A 19,362-nucleotide genomic window follows, 5' to 3' on the forward strand; every position below is an offset into this window, starting at 1 on the left:
CCTATTAGCCTAGAGTGCGTTCACACCAAACGTGTTGCGAATATTCGCAACGCTTTACTCGCGTCAGTTTACTCGCCAGACAAGTTGTGTTCATTTGCGTCTTTCGCAACCAGTCGCGAAAAGGGGGCGTGGCTTATCTCCGTGGCTTGTCTCCGTAAAAACAGTTATAATTTCCGCCATTGACCACGGAAGAAATAACCACTAGTTCTGCTTTATACATGTTGTGGACATCCCATAAACTTCGGAACATCTAACGCCCTTGTGTCTGGGTTCATAATTTCCGCTTCCAGCGCTACTAGAGCAGCAGCAGCCAGGTGGGCGGAGCATCTCAACGCTGATTGGCTTTCACAACTTCGCGAGTTGCAAAGGTTTTGCCAAAGTTTAAATATTTAAACTCTGGCGAAAATTTCGCAACACGCCATTCGCATCTATCGCACCGCCCGGCGAAATTCACAACAATTCGCGTCTGTGCATTGACTTTGCATGGGTTCTACTCACGCGAAAAATTCGCAACACGTTTGGTGTGAACGTCCCATTAGCCTAGCTTTGGCCCATTTATGTCACCGTCATGAAGTAGGATCAACAAATGAGGATAACTTGTTCCAAGTCTGTATTTGACCACGACCGATGCAGAGAACAGATCAATCGTCCCATCATAAAAAGGTAGGACAGAAGGAAAAAAGGAGACAAACCAATAGCTCTTTCAAATAATGGAAGAAAAACCATGTCGAAATGGCTGAGATTCCTTTGTTCTTTCTATTTGCATATTATTCAGACTAGTATACTATATTGATATATGTGAACAGATACAGAGCTGTTCTTATTGTGCTGAGTTGACAATGAGTACTCCTGTCTCCGACAGACGCTGAGTATTAACCTAAAAGCCTACATCAGGACTAAACAATTTACACATACAATAATTCAGTATAAGTCTGCCATCAGAGTATAGAGGAATAAAATGACTTCACGGTTGGACGTAATTCATCCATTACATGGATGACAGTATCTAGAACCACCCTTTGGCTAACAGATAGAGATCTCCAGTAGTGATAAGAGACACACTTCTTGAGTGTTGTGTCGAACAAATGTTATAAGACAGCAAAACATATGCGGGCCATTTTCTTACTCTATTGTCTGCATTTGCGAAAAACAAACACAAGAAAGCTAGCAAATATTATGTACTCCAAACATAGCACCTTCTTAATCCTGGCTGACCATGAAATATTTTTCAGGAACTATGTCCCTGATCCATACAATCAGCAAGGAATATTTCCCCGAAGTATCAAGGCTTTGTGTTGAGAGAATATTCTTTACAGGGTTTGGCAATAAGATAATGCACATACAACCTAAAACGGATTTCAAACGGTAAACACATCTGTGCCTAGTAGGTTCTTGGCTATGAGGTAGAACCTGGTGAGTTTCATTTAAGTTAAAATACTGTCTCTTATGAGTATGTAGTTGCATCATGAGGTATTGAACGGATATGTCACACGAAGCTTTGCACTGGCAGAAAAATCATTCCTTGTGAGTAAGTGACCTCCTGTGGCCACATGTGCAAAAACAGGTCAGGTAAAAAGGTGATATGACAAGCATCTTACCAGAGCTTTCACATTATCAATTATTGCAACATGCCTATATAACTCTGTAAATATGTTTTAAAAAACATGGAAAGATAAAAAGATAAATCAATCAGGGGGTCTTGATTATTGGGACCTCCTCAAAAATAGTAAGTTGTTACTCCCTTTGCTTGAAAGAATCAAATTTCTATAAAGCACCCATTTACTCTCAGCATTCAACATCTAAATTTCACAAAATTGACAGGAACCCTTGACGCAAGAAATGTCTATAGTAGAGGGAGCTGATTTAAAAAGAAAAAAAGTCCTTTAGTTGAGTTAAGATAAACATTTCTTGAAGCTTCCTTAAGCTGAAGCAGGAGCTAAAAATCACATCTTGATGCTTGAGCCTCCTCTGGACTGCATTTTGAACTCTCCTCCATATTCGGGGCTGGTGCCTCTTCTGCATATTGCGCCTCAAAGGCCATCACCTCAGTCGTATCCTCTTGGTCCTTCTGATCTGCGCTTCCCTCCGTTATCTCTGGAGAGTCTATATGATTGCTCCCGTCTGTTGCTCCCATGTGCTTCTTCCTCAGGTGCTGGTTAAGGGTGCCCTGAAATGGGAAGCATTTGCCACATATCTGACAGTGGAAGGGCTTGTTGTCCGTGTGGCCACGGATGTGGTACTCCAGCTGGTCTTTCCTTGTGTACTTCTTGCCACAGAACTTACAAACAAATGGGGTGATTCCCATGTGCAGGCGCATGTGGCGATCCAGGCTCCCCTTCTGGTTGAAGGTCTTTCCACAGTAGATGCAAATGAGTCTCTCATTGTAGGGGTACCACTGGCTTCGCAAGCTACGCTCTCGCACATCATTCTCCAACCCTGTGGCTCCCACAGCTGATTCGGTGTCATCTGAGCCGGGTTTGATATGACTCAGCACTCCTGCTGGGATGGCCACTGGGCGCTTTGCCCTGGCTCGTCCACCTCTGTAGCCACTGAGCATGGAGCGGGAAGGACTGGAGTTGGTGAGGTTGACAAAGCACGGGGAGGACAGCCCTGAGTAAGAATAGGCAGCAGACTGGATGACAGGACCATAAGAACCCACACTGACAGCCAATACCTGCTCTCCATCTACCAACTCTGTATGGTAGCCATCATCACCGGCTGAGGAACTATCTGAGTAAGTGGGCCTGTCGGTCTTCTCTATCTTCACATGCACATCCGTTACTTGCCCATCTTTGCCGATCAGTTCCACTTGCTCTGTTTCTGCCTCCATGGGAGCATCATGCTCGGAGACACTATCACTACTGCCTCGGTCCGACTGGCCTTCCTCTTGCTGCTGTCGACCCCGGCCCAAGCTTTTTCCTGGCAGCTCAAAGCGCGCTTCGTGTCCTGCCTGAGGCTGCCGTGAGTAGTAAGGGGGGGAGATCTGGGTAGGGTTTACAAAGAGGTTGCTGTCATTGACCCCATTGCCGCTGGTCTGCAAGGCATCCTTCTCTGTGCTACAAACACCAGCTGGGAGGCTGATCTTGGAGTGGATGCTCTCCAGGATCTGGGTACACTTGTCAATGATGACCTGCATCTGCAGAAAGCTGGCAGCAGTGAGGAAACTGATAATATCCTTGAGCTGCAGGGACATGTGACCTGTGTAGCAAAACGAAAGGAGCTGCTCAAAAACCTCAGGGCTTTTGATGACTGAAATGGAAAGGCCACTCATGGTGTTGAGAGCTGAGTGGTCACGAAAATAGGGTGAACTTGCTGCCAGCACAGCCTTGTGGGCTCGAAATGGCTGGCCCTGAATGTGAACAATGATGTCACACAGCTTCCCTTGCAGCCGCAGCTCATTGAGCTGGGTCAGAACAGTGTTACTGAACTCCGGCACATCGAACTCGATGTAGCTGCCGTCGTCCATTTCTTGGATATGTTTCTCCAGTTTGGCTGCCTGATGAGAAAAAGAAAAAAACATTAGGTTTTGAAACATTTGCGATGCACTGCAGCATTTTTTTAATTTCACAGTTAACGAAAACTATTATATTGTATGATTAAGAAAGTTGTTTAAGATGACAAAATTACTTTTATATGGTACTGTATATGACCATTTATATGCCAAGCCTTTTATAGAGCACATCTGAGTAGCCTACAAAGTTCATCCTTAACTCAAGTCTGATATATTTAGTTGGAGTTACATTTAAATGAGTTCACATAATTTGTACCGGCTCAACGTGCACAAAGGCACTTCAAGGCTGACAAGATTATTAATGAACCTTTTACTAACATGAACCTTATTACCCACAAGGCTAACTGTGAGACCAGAATGGGCTGAAGCAAAGGTTGTCCAATCCCTGGTCACGATTACATGAGAGGCGCCCAGCCTGGGCACACAAGCCCAGCCTGTAGCTTTTCTAACATGCACGCAGCACTAACTTTGCTGTAAATGATAATAAAATTAGCTCTACAGGAGAAATGCTCAACTGTAGAATGACGTTGGACCTCAGCGAACTAAACAGCCTAAACTATGCTGTGTGCTGTCACATTAACAAACTTGACTGTCAACATTTTAGTGAACATATTATTCTGGCCGGGTATGCTGACTAATATGTATGTCGATGTGTGTTGCCTTTAGCGTAGGCTGTTTAAAACATAATATCAGATAGCTTACTGTGTAGTCAATAAATGAACAATTGTATTAGCAAAAGTAGGATAGATGAATATATACACTATCTCCAAGATCAGTATCAGGCCCAATAAAGACATTTTTTATATTGGCTATATTGAGCCCTATTCAATTCTTTGTGTTTATATTTTGAGTATTAAAAATTACATTAGGGATATCTGGAATGTTTTTTCAGTTTGGAATGACTGAAATTAAATTAGATAAAATCTGGGTTGTATAGATCTGAAGTGGAAGTTTGACTAGGAGATATATTGCACTCTGGATGTAAAAAATGAAAGTATGGATACTGTAGTTATTTTCCTACTTTCTAACTTAACTGGCTAAAAAGATACCAAGACACTCAATATCTGTATATTTTTGTCCAATGTGATATACCCCTGACTCTCTTGTTCCATTTGTAATCTGCCCACTGTATACTGCAATACACTGAAATCTGTGTTCTTTTGGGGAGAAACAACTAGTGCAAAATAATAGGATGCCGTGGGTTGGTTTCTCTTCTGTCCTATCAAATGTTTTGAATCACCAGTCGCCATTAAACTATTACCATTATTGCAACACAGGAAAACTGAGAAGTAAGTTGATGAAACAATTGAGAGTGGTGGAACCAGTCATATAACAGCGAAGCCATGAAAGGTAAAGGCAATGCCACATTTGGCAGCGAAAGAAGAAAATCTGGTTCTGTTTGGCAGTTGAGCATACATTAAGCGTTCTTAAAATGCATCTTACAAAGCCTTTTGTAAAAGCAAGTTTTATATTTACTATATTTACATAATATAGCCAACAACAAGAAGGAAACATTCAGGCAATCTCACACTAGCCAGCTGCCACCTTATTTCCTTTTTTCAGGCATTGCTCGACCATTGCAAGCGTTCAAAGTGATTAACAGGAATAAATAGAAACAGGGCGTCTGATAAGAGCTCAGCACAGAACGATCCACTGGACAGTGCTGCATCGCTCGTGGCAAGTTAGGACAAGGTTTCATGGACATAGTGCGCAAAATTAAATATTTGAATAGTTTTTTATTTTACAAATAGTCAAATGTTTTTTTGGGTACATTTTGACAGCCCTAATCATTAGTGACTGATGCAACCAGTTTGGTAAGTGCCTAATTGTGGCTAATGCTTGTCAGACTCTCCAACTGAAAACAGCCCATCCCTGCATTAAGAGATTTCATAGCACACCAACAATAACATTCACACTCTGACTGAAACATATTTCAAGACTAGATCCCCCGTGAAAGGCATTGCTGCACAAGTAGCTGCATATTACCCTCAAACAACAGTATGCTGATTTGTGCAGCTTCATCAACATTAATAGACATAGACCCTTCCTTCTCAGCAGAACTAATAACACTGTGAATCATATTTTACTGCACCTACTGTGTGATTCTGTGTTTGTAAGAGCAAATATTCCTGTGTTGCAAAACCATGTGTCAGTTCTCCAGCTTAACCCTCATCTCCCCCCACTCCATCTGCCCTTCTCTCCTTCTGCACCTCCTGCTCCCTCCCAACCCCAGCCTGGCAATTCAGCATGATCTTCTGCACAGAGTCCCTATCAGCACTTTGGTTACGTAAACACTTTCTCCAATTGCCAAAGCTTGCCAAGACACCTGTCTTACAAACCATATGTTCTCATCCTGGCACAGGAGAGGGAAAGATGTAGCAAAACAGAGAATCGCAAGAAGGTGTACAGTGTATTATTCTCACTCCCCCATTACCAGCCTTCAAATTCAACATGTTCAGACACTAAACACATCAGTAATGGCTGCCAACAGCATGCATACTAAATGGAGCCAAGTTGAAGGGCAGCCAAAGAATGTATGCTCAGTAGTGGAGATGCACATGCTGGGTGAGGGTCACATGCTTGGCTCACATGGGAAAAACTGAAAATGTTTAAACTCAGCAAGAAATATTCCATACAAGTTGCCTGCGTGGTAATAAACCTTCTTTTTTTTTTTACACAGCTGCTGGAGGTAGGCAGGTATAAAGAAAGCAGAGTACATTGTGATAGTTATGGTCAGCAAAACTCTCGCGGTAAGACATCAACTAAAGCCGATAACTTAAGCATGTCACTCAAAAAATGAAGAAAAAAAAAAACGTGAGTATAAAAATCTAAGTCAGCAAGCGGACATTGTATGCTTTCTTCAACATCAGCAGCATTTTACATACTTTAAAAAACAGCTTGAGGGGCAGAGCAGACCCAGAACAGAATTGCTTAACAAGCAAAGGTTGAGAGAGCAATTTTAAACAGATAGTTTAAAAAGATGAAAATAGACTAAATTCTGATACAAAAGGAAAAGGTATGATGTGAGGTACATTGCTGGTGTGAGGATAAAATGCAACTTGCATTGTGGAACTTGTTAAGCCACAGTGGGAGTCAAGTATTCAGAGCTAAATATTGTATGCTCAGCCTTTGGGTGAGTTTTCTTATTTTTACGTAAATAACGTTTTCATCTTTTATTTCAGCCTACTCACATGCTTAAAAACACAAGTGGAAGACATGAGGCCCTCCTTGTTTTCTTTATACTTTTCCAACATATTCATTCTCAATAGAATTACACAGTACGGTAGTGCGGTTAAGTGAATTAACTTTGCCATAATCACAAGATCGTGTCTTTCTTGGTTGTACTGTGTTGCTCAATGCTAAGAGATGGCACAATGGAATTAAGTGTATGAGAGTAACTAGTTCAAAGGGCATCTTGTTGATTCAAAATAGTAGTCTGACCCTGCCCGCCATAATTCACCCGGCAATATAACGGTAAATATTGTCAAAATTATATAAAATATATTGTTTACATTTTTCAATATAGTTTCTATCATGGTATCAAAAAGAGATGTCCGAACAGCGTTATGTGTGATAGGGTTATCGCAAGAAAGAATCCGCCATGTTTAAATGTGACGTCACGTTCTTGCTGTCCAAAAACGCAGTTGAAAGGGATCCGCAGTTGGCGGGAGAGAAGATTGTTTCGTTGTTTAAATGTTGATTTCACTTACGCTAAACTGGTTATGAAACCGTCTATATGTAACATTGATGCCTCTAAAGATTCAACTTCCCTATAGTCAGAGTTCCGGAGGGAGGTGGCGAGCTCAGCGCCAACAGCAACACCACACTGCTGGAAGCCCAAGCCATATTGCTGGCAGGAGGGAAGAAAGGCAAGGGAGAACCAGAACCAGGGACAGAGTATAGGACCCTAATCGAGTAAAAGGAGAAGTTTCCCAAAGGGGAACTGGTATTTGGAAACACTACTGCTTTTGTCCACATGAATGCCAAAATCAACACAAAATGAAAGATCCTTGTTGTAACCATAATATATAACTAAAGCTTAAACTTGATTCATGACTTTATTACATTAAAATAACCGTAAGCAAATTACACACTGCATTCAAATTAGCATGTCAACATGTCAAACAGAACTGCTAATGCAACCTTCCTCCAAGTGTAGAGATACAAGATTGCTCAGACTGCAAGGCTGCCTGCCGAATGTAAACACATGAACACAAACTCTGGTGAATACATACAAACTCTCTCAAGAGTTTTACACAAAACGGATTATTTCTAACCAAAACCATGAGAGAGCCAAGCTGGACCGAACGGTCAAACAAGAAGAGCTTGTACCTAAGTAGCGGCTTCTTCTGTTGTTTGACACCAAAAAGTCAGACGAAGAGCGGAAAACATTATTCTGCTAAGTTTGACACCTGCTGGTCTCCAACAAAGCACTATTTGCAGTGCAGGCAGTTCGTTGTTATCATTACATGTCATTTCTTTTTTCATATCAACCGACGAAACGTTACTTTTCTCCACTCTTCAACTTAAACAGACTACAGACTACGGTACACTGAAAAGTGTCAGCAGTGTTCTGTTTGTGGCTGCTTTTGTGGGAATAGTTTTATACCGTGCACACCCCAGATAACAGATAATTATTAAATGTATAGCAAACATTTTCAATTGGTATGAATGTTCACAATACATGTCCGAATACATTCTAACAACACCAAATTACCACAAAGTAGGTGTGAAATCTGTGCATAAAGCTACTCTCTACAGATAACGTTGGTTATTGTAACCAGTGGTAATATAAACAGTGAGGTTACAGAGAATATGCATCTTCCATGAAGTTGATTCAGACCAAGATATTATTACAATCATGTTACATTCATACACTGTAGACACAGCTACAGGGAACAATTCAGGGTTAAGTGTCTTGCTCAAGGACACAACGACTAGGGCAGGGATTGAACCGCAAACCCCCTGATTGAAAGAGGGACCTGCTAACCACTGACCCACAGTCGCCATATATATATATATATATATATATATACATATATATATATATACATATATATATATACATATATATATATATATATATATATATATATATATATATATATATATATATATATACACACACACACACACACACACACACACACACACACACACACACACTCACAACAGCTTTTTTCCTTCAGTTAGAAAACAGTAAATATCTATAACAATAATTAAGTGAGAAATATCCCATATCATAGACATGAAATATTTTTTTGGAAAGGTTGCAAGAAGAATATGAGGAAATTATGCATTTGCACATTTACAGTGTGGCCTGCTAACTGCTTCCGTCAAACTTTCCACAAACAATAACCTCTGACAGGTCCAGATTACCAGGATATTAAAAATGCTGTTGTCTCATCAATAGAAAGTTAATATGATCCAACACATATTTTTGCCCTGGCAATGTTATCCATTTTGCAGAGCTCTGATAGGTTGAGTAGTAAATTGGAAAATAGGAGCATGTTGAAACTCCTTTAATTTTCCTTGAGTTTTTCATGAATGTAAAATTAGTCAACTGGTCTCCAGGTTTTCCAGGATGTGTTGAAACTCTGACAAGAGTCCTGTTTTTACCAGAAATTACTGTATGCACCCGAGCATCTGCGTGTCTGGTTTTGTACAATAACTCATTTCACCTGGCGGTTCAAACTAAAATGGGACAGTACACATAGGGTTGAATGGTGCGAAGCCACAATGGTTGTTGATGCAAAAGCAGTAATTGGTTTGGCTCCACTGTGTTCCAACATGCCTTAAAGTGAACATATTTAGGCTAGTTTCAGATACAGTTGTCCTGGAATACAGATGCCCCTCCCTTTCAAACTGAACTTTAAACTTAGTGGATTGTTGGATTTCGAGCAAATAAATGTCACTGAAATAAGAATAAATAGTAAAGGTGACCTGGGTGAACCCAGTTGCACAGAATAACATGCCAGGTACCTGCACTTTGACCTTTCGTGCCATAATTCGCGTACAATTAGTTTACTTGCACAGTCATTGTTGGCAGACAGCATTACGAATAATGAATCTTTAATCTTTCGGCCGAACAAATGCCCTCCAAAAACGGGCCCGATGCCACCGCATTAATGTAGAGTGGGTTTACATTACATTTATTTTTTCGTACCTACTCACACACACGAAGACTCGCATTTACCCGTGTTACGGCCACTCAGACATAGTAGCATGTACTGTTGATCCCATAGTACGTACATATGCTGCCGATATCTCGGGGAGCAAATGTGGGGCGTCTCAAACTTTATTGCCAACCATTCCGTTACTAGTTAACGTTAGTTAAGCTAGCTGTTGGTGGTCGGGAGGGGGGCTACCCCACCGAGCTGAGCAGCAAATGTTAACGTTAGCTTGACAGTCACAGCCACCTGCTTTTGTTTGTCGTTTCCACCATGTTTCATGTATACGGTAACTTGTATGTAGACTAATGTCAGTTAAAAACCTGCATCGGTTCAAAGGGCCAAACCCGCAAACTATCAAAGCTAACTACAGCGTTAGCTCCACTAGCTCGTCCTCGATCGAGCAATTATTTCCGAAAAGAAACTTTCAGACAGACTTCACACTTTAACGCGCTGTGGATTGTTCTGCGGGCTGGTCATGCTTGTTTTCTTAGTTCGTTAAAAGTCTTTCCAGCATTGTCTGGTGTAGTAGATAAGTAACGTCGACGGCGGGGCGCAAACTATGTCGGCTGTCATGAAATAGCTGACGTTACTATGCTAGCTAGCTTATGCTAACAGTTAGCGCTAGTTTAGCTCGCAGCCGCCCTATCCCAGTCGGTGTGAGTAGCGGCTAACGCTAGATAGCCTACCACTGCTAGCGTACAGTCGCCGACAATGATGTCCCTTTTATGCTTTCACTGTCAGGGCAAAAACGCGCCGACGTTGCGAACGCATTACGGTCATAGGTCCAAGCAAAAGTAGAAGTCCATTAAACTCACCGTTTTGCAGATTAGCATTACACGTTGTCCATTCCCCTCAGTAGTTCGCTTACACTACAGCCAGGCCTCCCCCCCTCTCCAGTCCAGATGTGTCAGACAGTTGCTGCTGCAATTTTTGCATCAACAGGAAGTGTTCTTTTGGCTCTTTGCATTCATTCTATCGGTGTGTTTTACGGCAGCCCCTCCCTTGCTCATGTCAGTGTTATGCACTAAGACATCATGTTCCGAGTATACGACGTGATGGAGAACATACACGCGCATACATAAATGTGATGCACCCTACAGTCGGTTTACAATTTTTTTTTTCTACAGATAACGTGGCTATCGTATATTCATACTCTTATCTACTGACTACACCCGCGGAATGGTAGCATATAGTTCAGTCGTATCTGCTTCCACTTTACACTGACAGTGAGAGGGGCACACAATGTAGTTGGATTTAGTTAGGCGACATTGTTTGTTGTTGTTGCTTTCATGCCAATGAAAACAAAATGTATTAAATTTAATTTAGTATTTAGTGCATTTTTTTTGTTGTAAATGGTGTAGGGTACTTATTTGATCACTTACGTTTCTTCATTAAAATCTGAGATGACATTGGTCTATAACTTTCCAGCTGTGCACCTGTGCAGCTGTACCCCCCACCACCAAACACGCACGCACGCACGCACGAGAGAGAGAGCGAGAGATTGTTGGGTCACTATTACAACCTCAGAGACATTGGTCAAGTATACACCCATGACAAGCTTTCATCATCATATTCTAGTTGTCAAGCCATTTGAAGTGTTTTAGAAAAGTGTGGGGAATTAGTTGCACAATCTTTTTTCTGAACCGAAAATGAATGAAGTCTGTTCTGCATAGATACCACAGAGGGGCGCCAGAGACTAAATTGATGATGAAACAACATCTTTGCGTCCCATTCCTCTCTTTCATTATAATAGACAACTCTCAAAAGGTTGAGGTGGACCAGTATTATAAGGAAACTATGTTATCCAACCAATCAGATTGCATGATACAATAAATATATATATATTTTTTTTTTTACCACAATGATGACCCTATTGTACGGGTTTTCAGGTTCTGGTCTCAATTATGTATAATAACTAACTTTGCACTTTAGGATTGATTACGTATTTGCAAATGAGGAAAATGTTGGACCTACAGCAGGGTTTAATTAAGAACTTCATGAGAGAGACCAAGGTATTTCCTCAAGACAGTGGACAAATATTTCTGATCATCCGCAAGGTTTTTTTTTTCATTAATTGAATAAACTGCAAAAATAACACAATGGGAAATTATTGCAAGTGTAAACCTCAAGGAGGATCCTAAGAAAACAGAACTTAAATTGAGCTTCATGTTGTTTGGCCATCACCCAATGTATACAAATATAATTGTTTATTGTTGTCAGCACTTTCATGTAGACTGCAGACTGCTGTTGGAATATAATAATCAAGCACTACAAGTATAATTATTTGTAAGCACTTTGCACCTACACAAAAGCTGGGCGTGCAATATTGTATATTTCATAATTATGAATTTTGTTTATCAACTTTTATATATGTAAATGACAGATTGTATTGAATTGTGTATATTTTGACACCAACCAAAGATTAAAGTTCGTGGCTATATTTCACCTATTTTATTATAATAGCTGCTTGCAAACATGTGTATACAGTGGCTGTTTTTCTGTTGGTAAAATAGACAGGTAAAGTCCTGTCTGCTGTCTACTGTTAGGAGCACTAACATGAAATGAATGTGTGCTGTGTGTGTTTCTTTTTTTTATTGAGTGTGAGTGACAGGTTGGCGGCTCAGGTGAATATCTGACCTAATCTGTGTGCAGGTGGGTGATCAACATTGAGAAAGGAATCGCTTTGTCATTGCACGTGCTTCTTGTTAAACAAGTCACTCCTCTATTCTCCACCGTAATTTGCTTTTTTCCCCTTTTTTCTGGAGATTGATGCACAACTGAAGGTGCAGCCAAGGTATGGTGATTAGAGATGGTTTTGTTGATCCGCAGGAATGATCATGGTATTGATAACATTTCAAACAAACTCATAATCAAAGGGTTTCCTGTTGAAGTTGTAATCTTTTCTGAAATGGAGCTTTGTTAGCTCTGTGTCATTTGGTTGACCAGGAATTATTCAGCGGTAAGCTAATGGGGCTGGTACTTAGTGGTGCAGCGCCAGGGATCGTATAGGGGCTCCAGGTGGTGTGGCCTGGGGCTCTGATGTGCTGCTCCTTTTTAATCCCAGATGACATTGCAAAATCCCCAAACTCCCTGCCCCAGTATAAGACTGTATAGGAGCAGAGGCCAGATGATTTGTTTAAAGAGCACATATCATGTATCAAACTGAGGGAATAAGGACCTCCACTGTTTTATGTTAAGCCTGAGACCATAGGTTATGTTTAATATGAAAGATAGGTAGCTATTTTTGATCTGAAAAAAACATTTCTGTCATTCTTTTAATATACAATAGCCAAACAATACACATTTGTTTTTTCATAATTCTGATCTTTCCATTTCTCTAATTTTGTTCCATCAGTTGCAGTTGTATATATATACTGTATATATACTGTATATATATATATATATATATATATATATATATATATATATATATATATATATATATATAAATATATAAACATCATATGTGAGCTCTTTATTTGGAATATGCACTATTACAATATTAAAGCCATCAAACAATTCTGCTGCAATTAACAAATACCACTCTAACTGCAGTTTGTTTGGTAACGTTGAATAAGTAATCCAATTTTTAAGCTTAACATGAATAACACATTGTTTGCTATGTGTGCCAAGAGTCCCAGAATACCTTGGCTGTCAGTGCCGAGGAGAACAATGGTCTCCCAGTGCTCCTGTCCAGAAATAGTCTATAGCTCACTGATGGAGAACATATTTCCCAATAGCAGGTGTCTGAGTCAGTCAGTGCCTGATCCTCACCATGACTGTAAATGAAAGGGCCAGCTCGTCCAGGTGCGGAGCACCTCTTTGGTCCTCTCAGGTTTCTCCTTGATGGAGGAGCTTTTTGTGGAAGAATGAACAAGAGAAATATTGGCATTAAAGTATGTATATTACAATTAAAATGGTATACATCCTCTCCTTTAGCATTTTGAATATTCTATATAAGAGCTATCTACTCTAGATGATAGACAGCCTTTTATTAATCTAAGTCTTATTCTTGTTTTACAACACATAAGGTATATGAAGGTGTTACTCTTCAGTCCATGCTTTGTAGTGGACAAAAAGTACAAACAACATGCCTCACAATCATTTTGTGTTATTGGGAGTGTAGTATTAACCCAAACACAGCATACGCTTATGACATATTACACAATGATAGTCAGTTTGACATGTCTTCATTTAAAAAATCAGCTGGACTCCAACCAAAGCCATTCAAGACAAAACCTCCAAAGCTAAGAGAGTTTTACCAGTAAGTGCAATAATCACTTGCATTGCAAGGATAATGAGCTCTCATATGTGTCATATATTTTGCCTGAGAAATTAAGCCAATTTGTGAAAATGGTGGCCTGGGGTTGAGGGAATACAGACTGGCTTGTAAAGATGAGTGATATCTGGCACAGCATGAAGAGAATGAGAGGTGTGCTGCCCGGTGCTTAGCTCAAATGAAAGCTCTGATTAGTGGAGCAAAGATCAAAATGACAGAGCGGTGGAGGCTTCAGCTGGGCCTTTGTTATTGATAAGTCTGTCATCTCTGCTGATATTGGAGCAGTAATGGCAGCTGATGATTAGGCCACTCCTGAGCTATTAACTACATTTCTTATCCTTTTACTGGGGCCCAAGAGAGCCTGTTTGAGAGACAAAGGCGTCCTTTATGAGGCTGGCTCCTTAAACGGCATCCACCTGACCTAAAAGGCACAACTGTTACTGTCTTTCTGCCAGGCCAAAGAAGTCAGAGAAGAGATACATGTCAGAGGTCGCAGTGTGCCGCTGTTTGAAATGAAGGGGTTCTGAGTGAGTAAGCTGCTGAAAGACGGCTGCAGCAAAATTACAGAAAATTGGCTGTTTTGTCAACATTTCATCAGAAGATTTACAGAAAGCTGACCCCGACCCTTTCTCTCCCCCTCTTTCACAAGGCTAAGGAGATTGAGTGGGTCAGAATTGACTGACAAACAAATCTCTTCTTTATTTCTTTCTCGCTTTCTCTTTCCCGCTCGAGAAGTGATATTCAATATGATCTCCTTTTAATGATCCTAAGTGGCTGAAATTACATATACTCAACACATATTGTTGAGGTTGTATTAGCCTGATTCAGGGTCACACAAAAGGGCACAAAAAGCTGTCATCAAAATGTTTAAATTCTCCAAGGAAAATAATAATATGTATTATGATATCGTAGTGAACATAGATCCAGTAAGCCTACATTCATTTGAATATTTAGCTGCTAATATAAACGTACAGTATGATGGCATTGAATGATTACCATGTGTGACCTGGGAAAGGTAAGAAGGCTTTAAGATTAGGGATTCCCAACTACTTGTACTCCTACTGGTGCAAGGATGTACATTGGAAGATTGTAGAGAAGCATTACTAATAAAAAATGTTAAAAAAGACTGTTGATCAGAAAATATACCCGTAGTTGTAACACTTGATCACTACGTGCTGCAATTGAGATTGCATGAAAACTAGCAGGCTAAAGAATTACGAGAGCAGAGAAGCCTAAACAGTAAGAGGGATGGATGAAGGTTAAAATAGATAACTAGATAATCATAAACTGTTCACATATTTAGCTGAAAGTAATATATGAAAGTGAGAGACAAAGGTAAAGTATAAAGAGTTAAAATAAGTGATTGATCAAACAATGGATAGAAGGTTTAAATACTTAGCCTTAAGTAGGCTAATGGATAAAATAGAAAGACCAAGCTAAAAGTATAGGCTCATATATTGTAAAAGCTATTGAATGGTTATTATACACTGCAAATGGATAAATAGTTGGAATAACTGACCATAATGAATAAATGGTTTAAATTGTTTGCTAAAATGAATGAGTTAATAGTTATCTAAACTTAACTGATAACAGATAACATCCAGCATCTGCGTCTCCATTGTAGTAGTATGAATGCAGTTCAGTTAAATACAAACAATAGCTTACTTTAGCATTATCCACTTACATAATTAGACTAATAGCAGGCTATTAACATCCAGTTTAAATCCAGTTAATATTAACCTGTTTGGAACACGGCAGGTGGTGGCACTGATGGGTCAGGCTACATGTGACAGTGCTGTGGGAGTACATCTGACAAAAGAGATTTGGAACCACTGCACTAGATTGCCTACAAGCTTGTTTTGGGCGCAGCATTTCCATCTTCAGCTCCCTGCATTGTCTCTGACCTCTGCTCAGTCCACTCTCTGCCTTTGGTATTCCCCTACAAAGGCCAACAGGAATCCTAGGCTTGTTGATTTAGCCCCCAGTGGCTGGAGGCAAAGCATCTTTCATTAACGTCTAAAACCTCAGGAATGAGATACTGGCCTCACGATAAGATCTGGTAATGCAGTAACATGGAATTATGGAAAAAGAAAATTGCCATTTTGTATATAAGCACCTGTGATCTCCCATGAAAGCCCTCTGTTCCCCAGGTTGGGTCAGTCCCAGGAGAGGACAGGGTCCTGGAACCCAATCCATCCTGCAGAGGAGAGATTTTCAGGCTGAAGGCCTGGAGCCATTGAAGGTGCTGCTGTCTGTGGAAGGTTAGCTAAGAGCAGCAAGACAGTGATCCTGTGTGCCTGCTGGAGAAAATCATCTCCTACCCACAGGAGAAATGCCCCCGTTTGTAGTTCTGTTTGTAGTCAGCAAATGCTTTCAGGTCGATAGAAAGCATTTATGAGACACTCCAGAGGTATTGTCACAGTACTTTATCAGTTTACCAGTAAGTGTGGACAAATCAGAAAGGTGCTGTGAGAATATGGGAGTTCTTGTTTCTGTCTATGCTCTATGAAAGGTATGTCAGCCTTGCCGCTTTAAGACAAGTGTTTCTTTATCTGAGCCTCTGTAGAGGGAACATGTCAGGAACAATAGAGTTATGTGGCATTTTGACATTTTGAAGGAGTTGGATACTCTTTTACTTGTACGCCGAGGTCAAATTCAGAGTCCTCGGGAGAGCATGGAAAGAATGCAGGTGTTCTGCTTGCAGCAAACAGCCTGAAGAAGAAAAAGAAAAACTCCATTCACCATCCCTGAGTCTCCTTCAATCTGCAGTCTGCAAAGGAAAGCTGTTCACATGGCAATTGCAATGATGAAGTTCTCAATATCTCTGGTGTGCAATCTTGCCATGTAGAGCTTATTGGTCATTTACACATCGTTGTATCAGAGAACTATCCTATTGGAAGCTAAGCCAAGGATTTTTTCAATTCATCCAAACTGGGGGTCCGAAGGGATTTTACATAGAAAATTGTATCTGATTTTCCCAGGATTTCCAAATACACATAACCAACACCATACATTTGAATGGCCAGTTGTCTTGATATAAAAACACGTTCAAATGGCTGGCAATTAGTGTTCAGGGTAAACTGGAAAGAAGAAGCTGGAAAAAAGTGAAGGAAGGAAGAGACAAATCTTATTGTGGCAGAACTGATGTGTTTTTGTCTCCTCTGGATAGTTTCTTCATCACCTCTTTAAATTTTTAAAGCATTTGGCACGCAGCCTGTGGCAGGTTCCCTTGAGGAAGCAGCAAAGCAATGAGGGTCAATGGTGCCATAAATCTTAGACTGTCCACTTTGGAATCAGACGTGGACACTTGAGATATGCATATTTAATAGAATGTTCATGTCTATGTGACTTGAATGTCCAAGTCAAATGCATTTTATATAAGGGAACTGTTGCTAGACGCTAACAAGTGAGAGCAAGGCTGTTTTTTCCATTGGGATCCCGTGTTGCTGAGGGTTCTTTGTCTTGTGTGATTTCCTATGATGCAGAATGAATAACATGCATGAAATGCCACATAAGTCCGGCCTCTGGGTTTTGAAGAGCCTGAGGGGGAAGAGAGCTGGCAGCCATGTTTTTGCACCTCATTCCTGAGCAATGCAATAAGTGACATAACTTTGCCTTTAATGTCAGTATGAGACCTGCACTCGAAGACGAGTTTTCTCCCTTCAACCTTTGCCCACCTCCCCCACCTCAACTAGATCACAGCTCTAGGTTTACGTTCTGTATGCCCTCATGAGTTCAGCTTTATTGAATGCATATAAAAGCCATTTTAAGTAAAACATATTGGGGCCAAAACACAGCAGGTGTTTAGTTCAGTATAATAAAGTAAGAGTCTACTGACCTGCTTTGATTTTTTTGGATTAAGCCAGCATGCTCTTTTATCATACACAACATAAGAAGGACTCTACCATGTGGGGTTTATTCCTTCACAACCTACTAATTCTGTTATGGTTGCCTCAAAGACGTATGGTGCAAGAAAATACGGCCCAATTGTCTCGTTGATGAAGTAAAACAACTGTTCTCTGTACCAAAGCCTCAAACTAAATTGCAGTCGAAAGGAGAAACATTTTCATATAGAATGTAAATAGTTTCTGGCAACAGAGAGGGGTATAAGTTCAAGACAATATTTGGAGGCTAGGAGACTGACTGTAATTCAATTAGACAGGAATCCTCACCCGTTCTGTGGGTCAAAGTTATCCATGTTAATCAGTAGAGACCGGAGACATATAAGCTGCTGGTTTCCTGCTGGGGCTGCTCTGTCTGACTGTGCACTGTGACCAGGCTTTGCATTTAAAACGTGCGTCAATACAAACTCATTATTCACAATGGATTTTTTTAGTTACACCCGTAACCTTTCAAATACATTGACCAAGTAACTTGGCTATAATATTACTATTATTAGAGAATTTAAAAAAAGAACAATTGAGTAAATGTTGAATCACAAACTAAAGGCACTTTTAAGAGACATATCATAATAGGAAATTACCGTTTGGTAGTTTTAAATGCATGACATATCCTCCAAATTCTTTTGGATTCTTGTCTTCATAAATAATAGAAAATATGTATTAGATGGAAGAACATGGAAGTTATCTTGTTAGTAAGTTTATTTTGAATTATATGTTTGTAGGTAATCAATAAGAAAGGGCAACACATAATATGTTTTCCAATCTATCTGAAGAACAATATTCTCATTCCTTTGTGTACATTGAAACTGAAAATATTCCATCCTGCCGACAGTGTCAAATAAAAAAAATCTCTTCCTGTGCAATATTAATGTAAGAGATCGAGGACAAAACCCCAAACTGTGTCTTTATACACAATTTGAGAACTGTGGATTTCACAACTTCCACTGCGTTATGAAGAGCCAGTATGGAAAGTAGGAGCAATTACAGTGACACATACTAAATTTACACCTCGATATGTTTTAAGATTTTATTGAATAAATAGTTAACGTACCTGGTTTGATTTTATATAGATAGTTTTTATGTTGGCCGACATTAGTTATGTAATATATTGATAGATGAACAAATTAGCCATCCAATTCCTCCATATTCAACAATCAATTAACCATTTGTTACTATATTATTTTTTACCTGAAATAAAAATCAATAAAGTTACTTTTCTTTATTGCGACAGTCTCAGCTTTTCATTTCAGAATTTCTCAGGTAGTCCATAGTGTAAATGTGTTATTCAGCACTCCTGTTATGTCTCATTCACACCTAAAGATGTTATGTGCATAGCTGTTTTATATCTAATTTAACGGCACATTTAAATGAGGAGACTCCTTTAGACTCTGCCGGCTTGGTCGCACATTTCCTCTAATTACCCGCCTTGGTTGTGGCAAGTTGCGTCACAGTCTTGTTATTTTCATAGTGTAAAACCTTTCTAGCAGGGCTAAGCGG

At 40.1% G+C, this 19,362-nt stretch overlaps 1 protein-coding gene across 1 annotated transcript; it reads right to left on the reverse strand.

The window, feature by feature from the left end:
• Positions 1–248: 248 nt before the first annotated feature.
• zbtb34 (zinc finger and BTB domain containing 34) lies at positions 249–10,787 on the reverse strand. The gene is made up of 2 exons (XM_034542211.1): positions 10,500–10,787; positions 249–3,496 (listed from the first exon to the last, which is right to left on the reverse strand). The coding sequence occupies exons 1-2, from the start codon at positions 10,515–10,517 to the stop codon at positions 1,937–1,939; spliced, it is 1,578 nt and encodes a 525-aa protein (XP_034398102.1). The 5' UTR covers positions 10,518–10,787; the 3' UTR covers positions 249–1,936.
• Positions 10,788–19,362: the final 8,575 nt, after the last annotated feature.

This window comes from Cyclopterus lumpus, chromosome 9 (genome assembly GCF_009769545.1).
Source record: "Cyclopterus lumpus isolate fCycLum1 chromosome 9, fCycLum1.pri, whole genome shotgun sequence".
Lineage (NCBI taxonomy): Eukaryota > Metazoa > Chordata > Actinopteri > Perciformes > Cyclopteridae > Cyclopterus > Cyclopterus lumpus.